The 15,732-nt window shown below is 41.8% G+C and overlaps 1 protein-coding gene across 1 annotated transcript in view; it reads right to left on the bottom strand.

Moving 5' to 3' along the window:
- Positions 1-6,876: 6,876 nt before the first annotated feature.
- kdm4b (lysine (K)-specific demethylase 4B) overlaps positions 6,877-15,732 on the bottom strand; it is a 31,370-nt gene continuing 22,514 nt past the window's right edge. Inside the window, exons 16-22 of the mRNA XM_054789846.1 lie at positions 15,599-15,654; positions 15,375-15,483; positions 12,373-12,561; positions 12,064-12,240; positions 10,362-10,481; positions 10,149-10,241; positions 6,877-8,936 (exon numbers count right to left, since the gene is read on the bottom strand). Coding sequence (XP_054645821.1) covers positions 8,406-8,936; positions 10,149-10,241; positions 10,362-10,481; positions 12,064-12,240; positions 12,373-12,561; positions 15,375-15,483; positions 15,599-15,654 — 1,275 coding nt within the window. The 3' untranslated portion in view covers positions 6,877-8,405. The remainder of the gene's footprint in view (positions 8,937-10,148; positions 10,242-10,361; positions 10,482-12,063; positions 12,241-12,372; positions 12,562-15,374; positions 15,484-15,598; positions 15,655-15,732) is intronic.

The raw sequence follows: 15,732 nt of genomic DNA, 5'->3' as shown, positions 1-15,732 counted from the left end.
TTGACCAAGGGAGACAAAATGGGTGGCCGCTGGCCGGGTTGGACAGGTGACTGCTATACACAGGGTCTATAACATGTAAATTTGCTGTGCAGTATTTTTTAGTGGCCGCTATAGGCAGGTGGCCGTTCTATAAAGGTGGCCGCTAAGACAGGTTTGACTGTATTTTATGTTGTTTTTGGATCATTTCTGTGTTTGGAGTGATTTTGCTGTGCGTTCGCCCCTGTCGGCCAACGTAGTCTGGACACGTGCAACGTTACGACCACATAACGGCAGAACACCGTACTGTTGTAGTTTTTCTTTCTAACAGCTTCAGTGTACATGTACTTTACAGCTACTGGAGTCACATTACTTACCAAATTCTTCATTCACATGTACGTCCGGGAGGCACGTAGGGGACGCCAATCCAACACAGCCAAACAAATCAGAGGCTACCTAACTAAAAACAGGCTAACTCAGAAACAAGAAGGAGAACAAGTCAAACACTACGTGCCAAATGCTAATCATTTTTGAGGCGGAAGTAACAGGTGAAAGGGCGTGGCTAACTGACAGCGATGGGAGGGGTAGGAAGAAGAACAGAGGCAGGAAACTGCCAAAATAAAACTGATAACAAAACTGCAGTTCGCTACAAAACACAGAGAATAAAGAAAAACAGCGACATCTGCTGGATTTAGTGTCAAACTCACCCATCGGGTTGCTCACAATATGACTATTTTTTTTCCTAGAAAACAGTCTAGAGGTTTATCCATGCAAAGCAACAGGCCTGAATCAAGAGACAGCACTTTTGACGCATTTTGTCTTTTATATTTGTCATAACACAATAGCAAACAATAGCACAATATAAAAATAAGCAACATATTAAACCCAGCGTACGGCACATTGTTTTGGAACATTCGAGTTTGTAACGTAATACACAGCGATACATTCGTGATTCAGCATTCACGGCCCACAAATTAATCAATTTTTGGTCACAAAATTGTTTTTTCTCAGAAAGTAGGCAGTTTTTTTCTGCAGAAAACACATCTCATTCATCTAATTCATGAATAATACGTGATAATACTGGTAAAAGGTACAGTGTACATGTACCGCTGTTAGAAAGCCCAGAATTTCTACCCATTTATGTTTTCATGCTTCACAGATTGTGCTTTTTCATCAAGTGCTGAGATGTTGCACTTCGGCTGCGCTTGAACGCACCATAGTAGTGTGCTGTGACTGGCTCCACCATCTGCTCATGGATCATCTGACGTCATCCTTCCTCAGTGGTGAGTACCTGTGCCACGGGTGTCCAATGTGCAGACCGGGGGACATTTGTGGCCCGCAGCTGTCTTTTTATTGGCCTGTGAGACATTCTAAAAATAGAATTTAACAAGAAAACTAATCAGCAGTCATGTTACAAGAATAAAGTCCAAATATTAAGAGAAAAAAAGTTGTAATCTAACAAGAAAAATGTGTAATTTTACAGGAATAACGTCCTAATATTTTGAGGAAAAATAACGTCATTTTAGTAGCATAAAGTTGAAATATCAAAGATAAAGACGTAATTTTTATTACATTATGAGAAACAAAAAAATAGAATTGGAATTTTTGGAAAATTTGGTTGCGGGAATAGTTCAAACCATCATCCAAATAAAGTCCTAATTATGAGAAGAATATTTACACAAAAAAAGCTGAAATAGTTGGAAAATTAAAAAAAAAAAAAAAAAGCAGAAATGGAAAAAAAACAGCTGTAATTTTACAAGAATATAGTCAAAATATTAAGAGGAAAAAGTCACAATTTAATGAGAACTCGCTCTTAATATGAGGAAAAATGTCATTTTACTAGCATAGAGCTGAAATATTATATATAAAAATATTAAACTTTTTTTTTTTAAGTCATAATATTATGACCAACAACATTTTTGGAAAATTAGGCTGAGGAAAACGTTATAATATTGTGCAAATACATTTTTTGTACATTTAAATTTACTAAGATTATCTAACAAGAATGTTGAAATGTTTGGAAAATGACAAAAAAATAAAATAAAAAACGTGGGAAAAAAGAGCGAAACACTTTTTCACTCATATCAAAAAGCTGAGATGCAGGGGGGGGGTTTGTAAGTACAGTATATATAATTTCTTAGCATATCTACATGTGTTGCTTTACAAAATATCAACGTAGCCCTTGCATCCTTTCATTTTTCAGTATGTGGCCCTCACTGGAAAAAAAAGTCTGGACACGACTGAACGACACGTGCCCTGCGATTGGCTGGCGACCAGTCCAGGGTGCACCATGCCTCTCGCCCAAAGTCAACTGGGATAGGCTCCAGCATAAAGCGGGATAAGCGGCACAGAAGACGGATGGATGGATGAACTATATATTTTAGACTTTAAATGTGTTTAACAAGCGTGTGAGGAAAATGTAGAGCTTAAACCTGGATCGTGCCTAGAGCGAAGAAAGGCAATCGAAGAGAGAAGGGGAGGTTTCTGGAGCTGAATCGACTCCAATAATGACAACAATCGCTTTGATTGCAAATGTTGATGCAAAATCAGAGGAGACTGTCGCTGCCAAGCCAGCAGGGAGGTTTGTTTCCTTTGCTTCCTGTTGTGTCAATTAAAAAGCGTCCTTCCTCCTTTCACACACAAAGACACGTGCATTACTCGTGAAAGGCAGACTAATGCATTTCTAAGCTAATGTTAACATACATCAAAGGCATGAATAATTCAGTCCAGCAACAGCAAGCAAATTAACCTGTTGAATTCACACATGCACGGTTGCCAGTATGGCCACGGGAGCTCTTTTGTTACTTGACATTTCAATGAAACGTTCAACAGGTGCGTCATTTCAGTGTCCAGTCCTCTTCATACAGGAGGGACATTGTTGACAGATTGACTCAGCCATCGGTAATACTGCTTTAGTAATGTGATTTACAAGGCAGAGATGTAATAAGGGCTTAAGGCTATAATGGAGTCTGTCATATCAAGCAGCTTGTCAACATAATTGCCACTTCCAACTGTAATTAAATCCCGCAGCATTTCTCTGTGAGCCATTCAGTGCTTTCCGTGCTCTCCTCAAGGACAAACCTGTGGCGGACCACACAGGTGTATTTGTCTCAACAGCTGCAGACAATGGGGTGGCCTCATTGCTTCCCGTGACTGCAAATGTGGCGCCCCCTGTGGGCTGTGCTCAAAATGCTGGGGGACATACGAGCGTGCATGTGACTACGACGGAGTATTACGGCCACATTGAGGGGATTTCCAGAATAAAGTTGTAAATTGACAAGAAAAGAAATCGTACATTTACGAGAAAAGTCGTAAATTAACAAGCATATATTCGGATATTTATTACTTTTTTCCTCGTAAATGCATGACTATATTCTCGTAAATTTACGACTTTTTTCTTGTAAATTTTACGATTTATATTCTTGTAAATCTACAACTTTATTCTCGAAATCTCACATTATTTTGAATAAATAATAAAAAGGCCACATAAATCCCTCCTTTATGTGTAATAAAGTGGTACATTTCCAAGAATAAAGTCAGAAATTTACGAGAAAAAAAAGGCGTAAATTTAGGAGAATAAAGTCATAAATTTCCGAGAAGTCGTAAATTTACAAGAACAAACCTTTTCTCTTAAATTTACGACTTTATTCTCGTAAATGTACGACTTTGTTGTCGTACATTTACGGGAATAAAGTCGTTTGTCCTTTGGAGCCCGCTTTATCATATGCATTTGTCGCGTGTTGCCCTCCCCCCCCCGGCCTGGTTCAGCTGAATGGAGAACTCAAACTGTGGGCGTTGTTAAAGTAATTGCCGAGCTGGCACATCCCCGGTTCCTCTGCAAAGACACTGCAGGCACCTCAGAATGTTAATGACAACCCTGAGCCAGCGAGGGCAAAGCCGCCTTGGCATACGCACAGCCACAAGCACAGCAAGCGTGTGCGTGCGTGCTGTCATCCTCTCTCTCTCCATTTCCATGGTGTCCTAGTTGGGTTCCTTACAAGTGCTCTTAACGCCAAAGCGTCCAAATTAACCCTGTTAGAGCAACCAGACATTAGGCGAGACAACACTGATGTTCTTCATGAATGAGAACATTCATGCGGGGCAACAAATCATAAAAAAATGTGATGTGAGCTGTAATGTCTTCCTCAGAAAGAAGCAGCAACCTAACTTATTATTACACTACGGCTTCCTCTCAAAGGTCAGTGACATCCTGCCGGGTATGGTAATAAACAGTCCGTGCAACACAAGAGCAGAACTCTTGGGCAGTTTGATGGTCACTTACTACCCTCTGGTGGCCGTGTAGTGACACTACGTCAACGGATCACATTTTCTGTTACAGCCTTAATCCAAAATATAATAAATTCCACACACAACACCCTACAATGACAACATGAAAAACGTTTTTTTTAATTGTTTGAAAATCCATGAAAAATGCCCCCCCCCCCCAAAAAAAAAAACCTCAGCTATACCTAAGTATTCACAGCCTTTGCTCAATATGGTCGTCCCTCGCCACTTTGCACTTCGAATTTTGCGGCTTCACTCCATCACGGTTTGTCAAAAATATATTAATGAATCATGCTGTTTTTTTGCCTGAATATGGCCTATTATTAAGTTTCAAAAATATGTATCTTTCCGAAAATGTTACATATTTTTGCCTCAATTAAGCATTTCCAAGCATCACTAAAATACAAATATAAGGCATTCAAGGACGTTTACGTGGTATCCTACACTAGTCACTAGGTGTTGCTGTAATGTTCGGTGAGACAAACAAGCACCAGACTTGATCGCAGACTTTTATTGCAGGTTTGAATGACCTCATAGCAGGCACAAAAATCCCTAACAATAATAATAATAATTCGTAAACTACTATTGCCGCCGTTACCCATGCAAAGCTGAAACTCAACTCTGAATCCCTGACGTCACTCACCTCCCCTAGGGAACACACACCAGCACGAGCCTTATTTGTCTTAAATGGCTTATTCTCTGGTTATGTCTACTATATTGGATAATACGAGTGTAAAAGTGACAATAGGGTGTCCAGAAGGCTCTAATCATGTTAAAAAAAACATATTTAGAAGGTTGTAAACAGGTTTTTTATGCTCTAACTACGAAAATATTTAACAAATAAGGAATCGTACTGCACGGAAATTGACTTATCAAGGTTGGGTCTGGAGTTGATGTACCTTTGGCAGCACTGACAGCCTCAAGTCGTTTTGAATGATGTCACAAGCTCGGCGCACTTATCTAAGTAAAGTTTCACCCATTCTTCTTTGGAGCACAAGCTCAAGCTCCGCCAGGTTGTATGGGAAGCGTCTGTGTACAACTGTTTACACACATCACTAGAGTTGTTCAATCGGGTTCAAGTCTGGGCTCTGGCTGGGGAGGACATTCGCAGAGTCGTGATGACGCCACTCGTTCGATATCGCTGCTGTGTGCTCAGGTTCGTTGTCCTGCTGAAAGCATGAAGTCAAAAACTGGAGAATGACCATCCTGACTAGTCTCTCTTCTTTTAGACAAGCGTCTGCCTACGTGGACTTCAGTTTAGATGTAAAAGAATCAGTGGAAACACGATGCCCCTGAGCTCAATTTTAGGAGAATAAAGCCGTACATTTACGAGTATTTTCGAGTATAAAGTCGCAATATTACATCGCAATATTACGTGTCAGAGGAAAAATAGAGCATAGCTCTTCGGGAACGAAGGAAGCTTTCCTCTTGCTTCAGCCAAGCTTTTATTTATAACGTGGCGCCAAACAGAGCATTTAGCATTTAGATTAGCATTGTCACGACGCAACAGGTACCCGGAACGCAATCGGTGCCACGCATGCGCGAGGACTACGTCACGTTCTCCTTCGGCAATTTTTTTTTACGACAGCGCTTCTGCGACGTCACGTGCTGTCGTAGTAATATGTTGGGAGGTTATTTTATAAGTCATCCTTGTTAAAATACTTGGTTAGCAATGGGGATGTTTCTATCGTCTTTTGCCATCCACCAAGACTTAGCTACGTAAAACTTACGCAACGCACGTAGCGAAGACGTAAACGTCATATCCGGTTTCGTGTAACATACAAAACATGTACAATGCCGTTATACAGGTATTTCAATGTAAACGACCATGAGTAGAGTGCAATGATGGATTAGTCTAGAGGTTTTTTTCTAAATGGGGAAATACCATCCATCCAAACCCAAAACCTAGCAATTGCTTTTGTGTGTATTTAAAAAAAACAAAAAAAAACAAAATAATTTATGGAAAAGAGGGCTAATAAATTGTCCACTTGCACCATGAATATGATATAAAAAAAGATCATGTTATTTCTCAAATGTCTATCTATCTTAACGTTTTTGGGAGTGGAGGGGGGACCTACATTGCTTGCTTCCATAAAACAGACGGATGGCGTAGATTACACATGCCAAACATGTGACTGCCGAAAAATAGGCTGACCGGATGTAGAAGCGTTCTAAACATGCGTGGAACCCAGTTGAACCGATTGCGTTCCGGGTATGTATGCGCAGTGACGCTCACTTCAGCCTTCCTTACCCCGCTTCCTCCACATGCTCGAGACAAAAGGTCAAGCAAGTCCCTCCGTTTCATAGCTGTCTCAGGTCATCCCTGTAACATAAAGTGATGAGTTGTTTTTCTCGTAAATGTAGGACTTTATTCTCGTAATTTAGGAGTTTTTTCCTGATACATTTACCACTCTAACTTTGTAAATTGACAACTTTATTCTCGAAATTGAGATTCTTTTAATACTTCTTCGTAACTGGCATTGCTTGAGACAGCTATATTATGACTTTCTTTCTCGAAAATTTAATGACTTTATTCTCAATCTCCAGATTTTTTTTTTGTCATGTGGCCCTAATACCCCGTTGTAATTTTTTATAAATTTGGGGAAAAAAATAAAATAATCACGAAAAAAACAAAACGTTTTACTGTTGTCTTTATAGGGTCTTATGGTGTAGAATTTTGAGGGGAAAAGTATGTAATCTATTTCGGAATAAAACTTACATCAAATGTCACATTATTGAATTGACACGAGACAAAATCTGGCAACTAGCAAGCCACTTTAATTCCTATGAAATAATTTTTTTATGGTTATTATTTGGACACAAAACCACTTTTTTCCAACATCTCAGTTGTGATGAAGGGGGAGGAGGAAAGAAGTGAAGGTTTCATGTTTGACATTTACATATTCAAATCACAATACACAACACCTGTGCTATGTACAAGGTGACAAGGAGAAGGTGAGTCCATCAGTAGTTTAAGATCTCTGTAGCACAAAATGGCCATAGAAAACAAATGTATAATCAATACAAACGGCACGATCAGCCGAGGTAAACCTGTAAAAAATTATTACTTTTTGAAATGGCCAAGTTTGTGGACTGATGAACTAGAAAAAGGATACATACAACATAGATTTATACATTGCATTTTCAACAATATCCCATACTTTCGGGTTCCTATCTTTATATGAAAGTACAATATCTTCATTCAGAATTGTAATCATTTTGAGCTAACAGGAGAAATACGTTGCATCACCGGAGGACAAACAATTCCTGCTCCAATTAGGACTCAAGCAATCCTTAGCAGTACAAAGCCCTCAAAGTTCCAACTACTGTATAGTGATTTTGGGGATGTAGGAACCCTGAGACAAGTTTTGCAAGTGGGAGTCGCCCGATGACCATTGTCAATACATAAGAGGCCTTTTTTATCAACTACTGTCATACATCTGCGATGCACTGTGCGCACTGACTACATGTTTGCATTGGATATGCTTCTTCTATTACAATTCTTTAAATATCTAAGACATTTAAATACTGAGTGTACCCACAATACAATTTAACCCCCCTCTTGCAACAACAACAACAACAACAACAACAAAAATCACATGACAGAAAATGCTCCGATAGACGGACAGTGTGTGACTTAAGCCACACTCGGCGAGACTAAAAAATAGTTATTTGTTGCTGGTTGCTTGATTTTTGGAAGAAAAAAAAAAAGTCCTGTACACCAGGACAGTAAGAGACAAGAATAACAATTAGCTTCCTTTTACCCTCCCCAAAAACGTGCCGTTATAGAATAAATGCGACGAGGTACAGAGTTGATACCACCCAGAGATACTTATATTAAGATGGGAAAGAAAAGCACAGCAGCTGACCAAAATAAAACAAAATGCAACTGCTGAGAAATACCAAACGACAACTAACAATAATAATAGCAAAACCAATTTAAAAAGCTCTGTGCTGAAGTTACACTGCAATCTCATCAACTCAAAAAAGTAACATGCATTAAGAGAGTGCTTTCGTGTCTTTTTTGGAGCACTGTAGCTTTCCGAGCTGGTGCAACATGTTTGTGTCCATTAATGCAGCACTCACCGCAATTCCCCTCCATTTGCGTCCATCCCATTGATGCTGGGTAAAAAGGTTGTGGAGCACTAAAACAGGGTTCCGGGGCCCTCGTCCTGGGGGAAATGTGAATGCAGGAGGGTCTCCATGTAGGAGACGTAGCCGCTGCTCGGAGTGTAGCTGTCAGACATGTGCCGCGGGGGTTGCGGTGGGGGTGCGGGTGGGGACACCGCCGACAGAAGGGGATCGGAGTTCAACTGGCAATGAAAAGGGTTGGGCTGTGGGGTTAACGTGGGGTCCGAGGCCAACTTGGAGTCTGTCAGGGGGTTAGGCAGGGCCCGGCTTGTGTCCATTGGAGCATCGGGGCGCATCGGAATCGTACTGGTGGGGACGCTGAGTGCAGATGCGGTCACACTGAGGTGGCTTAGAAGTTGTGAGGCTGGCAGTTTGCTGATACTGTTAAGTGGTGCTGGTGTTGCTACTGGGGTGGTCTTCTGTGGGGCGGGCGTCGTCTCCATGGGGGCCTCGGCGCGTGGGGTAGAGGTGGAGGGCAGGCAGCGACGTTTGGCCGCTCCAGCTCCATCTGCTGAGGAAGTATCCTCCTGGGACATAGGGATGGCCTAAAACCAAAACAGGTACACATTATGGAATACTCAAAGTACAGCCTTCCCTCCCCACTTTGTGGTTCGAATTTCACGGCTTCATAAATAATGCTGTTTTGTGGTTCAATACGCCCTATTAGTAGTAAAAAAATATGCATATTGAAGCAAACGTTACAAATTTTTTGCCTAAATTAAGCATTTCAAGCATTAAAAATGTCCAAAGGTACACTAGTACCGACTTGCTCGCCCCCCCCTTTAGAGGTACCTAAAGTGCAGCCCAGGGGCCCTGCGGCCCGTGGCTCATTTGTCATTGCACCACTGCAGAAACAAAACAAAACAGCAAAAGGCACAATATGTATATTAATAACTATATTTATATATACATATGTCTGTGTGTGCGCGCATGTGTATATCCCACTTGTTTCAGTGCCCTTCCCCTCCCGGAGAGTGACCAACAGGCAAGCATTTTGACAACTGAACATGCCCATACACCACGCCGCCCTCCAGGCACGCAACCCGCAAGAGCCAGCCAGGAGCCCGGTCCCCAAAACCCGGCCGGAGATACCAGTGCACATACACCGGCTCTCCTCGCCCGCAGCAACAAGTGTTCAGCGACAAGCAAAAGAGAAAGAGAGAGAGTGACAGAGCGCAGCGATGTGCCTGAGAACACAGCATGTTAATATGGTTCAAAATCTGCCTTTGCTACCTCAAAATTGCTACACAAATAAAACTCCATCGAACCTCCTAAAAAAAAAAAAATGTTCGGGCTGCGGCTCGTTAGGGCTGACTATTGTAAAGCATTGACCAGTCTCTCTCTCCTCAACCACGACACTGAGCCAACAAGAAGAGCTGCAGTAGAGGTGGCCAAAGTGCGGCTCGAGGGACATCCACGTCCCGTGGCTCATTTGTCACTGCATCACTGCAGAAACAAAATTCTAAAAAACAGCAAAAATGGTAAAAATACAGCAAAGGGCACAATGAGAAAAGGCTGAAATGTTGACAGCAAAAACCAGTAACACAAAGCTTTGTACTTCAAGACAAAGCTTTAAATGTTGATCACTTTTTATGATGTTGATCATGCATGTTTGCAGAATGCGGCAGGAAGCTGGACAGATCCAACACAAAACTCTTTCAGACCACGGATGCACATTTCATTTTTAAACCAAGTTCACATGTGAACGTCTGCTGTGTGGAAAAGCAACGGGCGCAGACTTCAAGTGGAATACTCACAAGGCGAGTCCGGACCCTCTTGGGCAGTTCCTGGTCCAGCAGATGAATCTCTGAATGCTTTAACAACTGCTGACTCTTGTCCTGAAACTCAACCTGGGCAGATCAGATTGAACATTGGATTATTGTCACCACAACACAGTTTCAACAACACACTTGTGTATCTTATGATCACTGAAGGACAATGATGAAGCTAATGTGGACGTTCTTATTCACCTGGTAGACTTTGTGGATGTGCTGTTTGACAAAGTAAGCATTTTGGTCCTGACCGTCCTGAGTTCGGACCACAATCAACTCCCCCGTGTCAGGAGGACCGGTGCGCAAGCAGTCGTGACTCTGAGGGGGAAAAGATGAGGGGTCAGGTAATTGAGATCTGCTGAACACATGCCTCTAGATATAAGGTTACAAGGTCTTCTCCCTGAGGTGGTCGTATTCACTTTTATTTGGTATTCTTTCCCAGGTTACGGTCAATGCCCTAATTAACTGCAGAGAGGACGGGGCGTTAATGGGAATCAGGCGATAACTGGAGCGAGACTGTTATGTTAAAATTTGATGTATTCAATAAAAATATTGAATTGATAATCATTTAGAGTGCATGAAAAAACACAGCTCTCTTTTCACCACGGTCATTTACGAACAAGCAAGCAAGAGACACAAAGAGCACGCTGCTCAGTTAGCATTGATACCGCAGATGACGTCACTGTAAACATGGCACGTGTAACACGCAGAGCTGAGTAGCGCAGCCAACATTTTAACAGAGGTAAATCTAAAGTACAGCTCGTGGATTTAATAGAAACTATATCAAGAGGCTGCCTACAGCCACAGCTGTTAATGCCCATGTTTTTTTTGCTGGCGCTAATTAGCAATCCCTTCCTTAGCGGTTAAGTCGTACCTCGGTGTTCATTATTAACCCGTCCCAAAGGGTCTGTCGCAAACCGAATTAATTTTTCCCATAAGAAACAAAAAAATCATCTAATTAAATAATTTGACCAAAAATATTTAGCATTTTGAAGTAAATAAATATAGTTGTACACGCAGAAAACAATGCAAAACTATTATAAATGAATAAAATGGATACATTAAAACTTAACACCACTTTTACCCTTATTGCAGACTCTTTATTGAAGGGAGAGCCACACAGACACCGTCTTTGTGTTGTGGTCCGACTTCTTTCTTGAATTTAAGAGTGTTTCTCACCTTCCTTATCAAAGTGCTGGTTCTTTGGCCCCATGGTGGGTTGTTTTGCCATTTTAAAAAAAAGTGGTGTAGCTACGTTAGTTAGCAAAGAACTACAGAGTCGACCAGTGATGGCATTGAGAGAATCACATGATCACAGAGTACTTCCTGTGGTGGCTGCCGTCTCATCAATGGAACATTACTGACACCTAGTGACCAGTGTAGAGCACTGCATATTCCATACCCCTAACATATACTCTTTATTTGAGACGCGTATACAGTAATCATACTTACATACTTGTACATTATAATTACACACACAACCATTAAACCGTGAAAACACTGCAATTTGATGATGATGCAACATAGATATGCATACCCGGGCCCTTTGCCTTTGAATGCCTTATATTTGCATTTTAGTGACTTTAACCATGCTTGCTTAATTTATGCCCAAAATACACAACATTTGCTTAAATAAGCATTCTTTAAAAACGAATAATAGGCCGTATTCAACCCGTATTCAACAGCATGATTTATTAATTAATATATTCTTTCAAAACCGTGAAAGGCTGAATCCGCTAAAATTAGAGTGGCGAGGGACGACCGTACCAGTGTATTTGCTTTTGAAGACGCAACCGTTGACAATCGGAGACTCGGCAGTTATTTGGAGCATTTATGGTACAATGACGTGTCCACGCGCTCCAACGTTTAAGATCATTACCAAGCCAGTGAAGGCACTCACAATTATGTTTTCCGGATGTAGGTTGTCACAGTATGAGCCATCGTAGAAGTTGACCTCGTAGAAGGTTTGTGTTGCCATGCCGATGATGTTACAATGGTAAAACCAGCCATCGGTGTTGCGGCCAATCACCCTCTGACCCAGAGTCGGACCATGGGGAGTTTTGACAGGCATCCGAGACTGAAAACGACAAAAAAACAAGACAAGGCGAGCTTGAGGTTAAGATCAATAATCAATGATATCCTCATCACACCTGGCTTCCTGCCTACTTTACAAACATTGCTAACGGCAAACTGATTCCTGATTCCTTACCTTTGGAATGACCTTTTTATGCCTGTGGCAGATGACCGACACCACGTAGGGCCAGTCGGCCGGTGTCATGACAACGCCAGCAATTTGGGCGCAGGTAACGTGGAAAGATGTGGCGCAGTTCTCGTTGGAGCACTGGATGCACGCACCACGGTTCTGGTTGACATTTTTGCCGTGGCAGAACACACACACCTACGCCACAAGAACAAAAATTAAAAACCAGCGTCACATGTTTTCCCCCTCTTGGCATCCTCCTTTCATTTCTCAATTCTACTCCCATATTGGGAGTATTAAACCCCCCATAAGTCTGCAGCAACTTGAGTCTAGCTGTGAATGAATCCCTAACTAAACTTTTCCAAACCATCAGAAATCCTTCAGCACCTCCAATACGCTCACATCTGCCTTGGGATTTATGATAACCAGAAAACAAGAGGAACGTACAACGAGGAGGGTAAAACAAGTACCGGAGAGGAAATTTGCCATGTCATACTGAGTTATGTTTTCAATACAACCAAGTGTCCTCAGGTGTGCTTCACAATCATTATCTCACTACGTATATTGTCTTGCTTCACAATAACAAATGAACTTGTTCTATTCTTCTTACAAGTCACTGGAAGCTGGTGATCGGGCGACGGAGAAGGGCAGAAATGTAGTCGCGCCGTAGGACAGATCGTTCATTCATTCAGATTATCACTTTTTTAAATATTATGTAACAAGACGTTTGAGACGACGGCTGCAGTTTCGGTTTTAGTTGCCGATTCAACATTTCCGGTAACATTCTATATATTTTACACTGACTCATGAGGTGAAATAATGATAATTGCTTCTAAAATTGCGTGCTCACACATGATCAGACCCGTCTTCTGAATCATTAGAACCGAGAGAGTTCTCTCTTGATCTTTTAAGACGCGCTGGGGGAAAACCTGCTTTGACAGCACTCGGCTGTAAATGTCACCCAGTGTGTCTTTGATAGATTATTCAGAGAATAGAGACGGGAGAGAGGTGACATTATTTGTGGATATGTGATTATGCACCAGAAAGCAATACTGTCGTCTATGAAGTGGGATTGAATGAGCCAAGGGGGAGCAGATTCCAGGAAGATGAGATTTAAAGGAGATGGAGGGAGCGACAGGGAGACAAAAGGAAGGAGACGAGTTGCGTTCAGTGGCAACAGCAATCAGGAAATTTGTCTCCACCTTAAGAATCGATGCAGTTTATTTGGTGCTGGTTTATGACATTGCAAGTTTCAGTGTTTGGTGGCCATGTACGCACTGCCATAAATTATTGATACTGTAAAAAAAGAAAACTTGTTACATGTGCACGCCGCAATAATACGTGTGCGGATTAATACATTGGCGGACTGGCGGCGTACCGTGATTTCCGTTGTATAGGTCACTATGATTTTCTCACGCTTTGAACCCTGCGGCTTGTACAGTGATGCAGCTAATTAATGAATAAAACTACAGATCCCATGATGCTTAGAGTGCAGTTTTAGGAAATAGTGTAGTGGGCGCTAATGTAACGTTTTTAATTGTTATGAGAGTTTTGATCTGACAAATCTTAAGCAAGTTAGATCAAGAGTAGGAATACTGCAGCGTCTGTTTTGACTGCTTAGACAGCCAATCATCAGCATTCTAACAGTTTGCTTTAGCGTAGGTTGACTGGTCATGCCTGGAAAGTGGGGTGCATGGATGTTGTCATATAAAAGGTGACTGCTGTTGTCACATGTGTTGACTAAACCGAGCCAGAGCGTCAACTCCAAAAGAGTACAAGTTTGTAAGTTTTTGGCTTGTCATAGAGTGACTTTAAACGCCAGCTCGCTATCACCAAGGGGTTTCGAAAGGCTGGACTACTGCGTGATGAAGAGCACAACGCAAGCCAAGTGGCTAATTTGCCTCGAGGCAAAAGACGCCGAGAGCGGCAACAAAAGGGAGAGACTGACAAAGTGTGTGACAAAGGAATTATGAGGCTGTTCAATTGTGGAGAAGAGGACAACTTGAGTGGTTTTAGTTCCCAGGAGGAGGAGGACAGCAATGATGTTTAACTAGCCATCTTACAAGCACTGTTCGGCGTGGTTTGAAAAGAGCATTTATTTAATCAAAAGTTTTAAAAACATTTTCTGTGTAACGTGTACTGTGTACTAAATATCCCATGTTATGATGTGGACACCTGTGACTTATAGACAGGTGCGGCCTATATATGTTCAAATCTTTTGTCCTCTTTAATGGGTGCGGCTAGCATCGCTACTCTAAGAGGAACTACATTGTCACGTTTGTTCTCTTCAATTAAATTTTTTCACTTTAACCTCCATGATGTCTCCTAAGGCAGCACGTAAAACAAAGTGAAAATGAAATTAAACGTCATTAGACTGTCGGTGGAGAAATCGACATTGGCGGCATGCCCGGTCCAAGCTGCTGAAACGTGACGACAACCATGAAGGATAAAGATGGTATCTATGAACATGTGAATGGATCTGCTCCTATGACATGAACAATAGTAACAGTAGCGCATCATCTCATTATTGAGAGACCACCCCTTGCCATGCCCCTTCCAGTGTGCAAGATAAGGGAGAAAAGTAAGGAGTTCGGTCATCCTGTATTTATTAGTTTTTATTACTGTACTATTTGGTATATTGTATATGTCCTTCGTGTGTTCTGTGTACAGTTTGAGTGACTTGGAAGCTCATTTAGGTATAAGATCCGATTTTACACCAAAGCTCGACTTGCATCACAGTCTCCCCACATCTCTACCTCAGATTGAAAAACACTGCCTGCCCATCCGTAAGAGTAAGTGATGGGAGTGATGGATACAGAGTCAATGAACAAGAAATATACGACACGGCGTGGTACGCGTACATTCTCCTGAATAAGAGAGCAGATCACGGAACAGTGACTAAAGCTACAGACAGGAAATCAGACAGCTGCAGTGAGCAACGAGTGAAGACAAGCTGTTCACTTTCTACTGCCTATTTCATACCACCTTGCTTTGTTTCTGCATGAACTTACCAGATTTCTGCGCGTTTCTGGAACAGCACTGACATCCACTGGCTCCCTCGCAATAGCGTTGATGAAGCGAACTTCAGCCACGGCAATGGCGCAGATAATATGGGCCCACCTAGTTTCCAGAACAAACATACCACCTCTGGTCATACAATGCAGATGACCTCTGACAACTACTGTACTTGTACTATTATTTCTATTCTCCCAGAGGTCAGTTTTGCACAACATACCTGTGGTCCACCGTAATCTTCAAAGCTCCTCCCCGCAAGTTGCAGAGACAACACTCCTGAAAAAGGGCGGGAAATGTAAAGTTATGTAGCTCACATGACTTTGTTGTATACACTAGCTTTGTCAAGACAATACA

The sequence above is a fragment of the Dunckerocampus dactyliophorus genome, chromosome 10 (genome assembly GCF_027744805.1).
Source record: "Dunckerocampus dactyliophorus isolate RoL2022-P2 chromosome 10, RoL_Ddac_1.1, whole genome shotgun sequence".
Taxonomy (NCBI): Eukaryota; Metazoa; Chordata; class Actinopteri; order Syngnathiformes; family Syngnathidae; genus Dunckerocampus; species Dunckerocampus dactyliophorus.
Note: the sequence above shows the minus strand (reverse complement) of the source record. Positions and strands in the feature narration are given on the sequence as shown.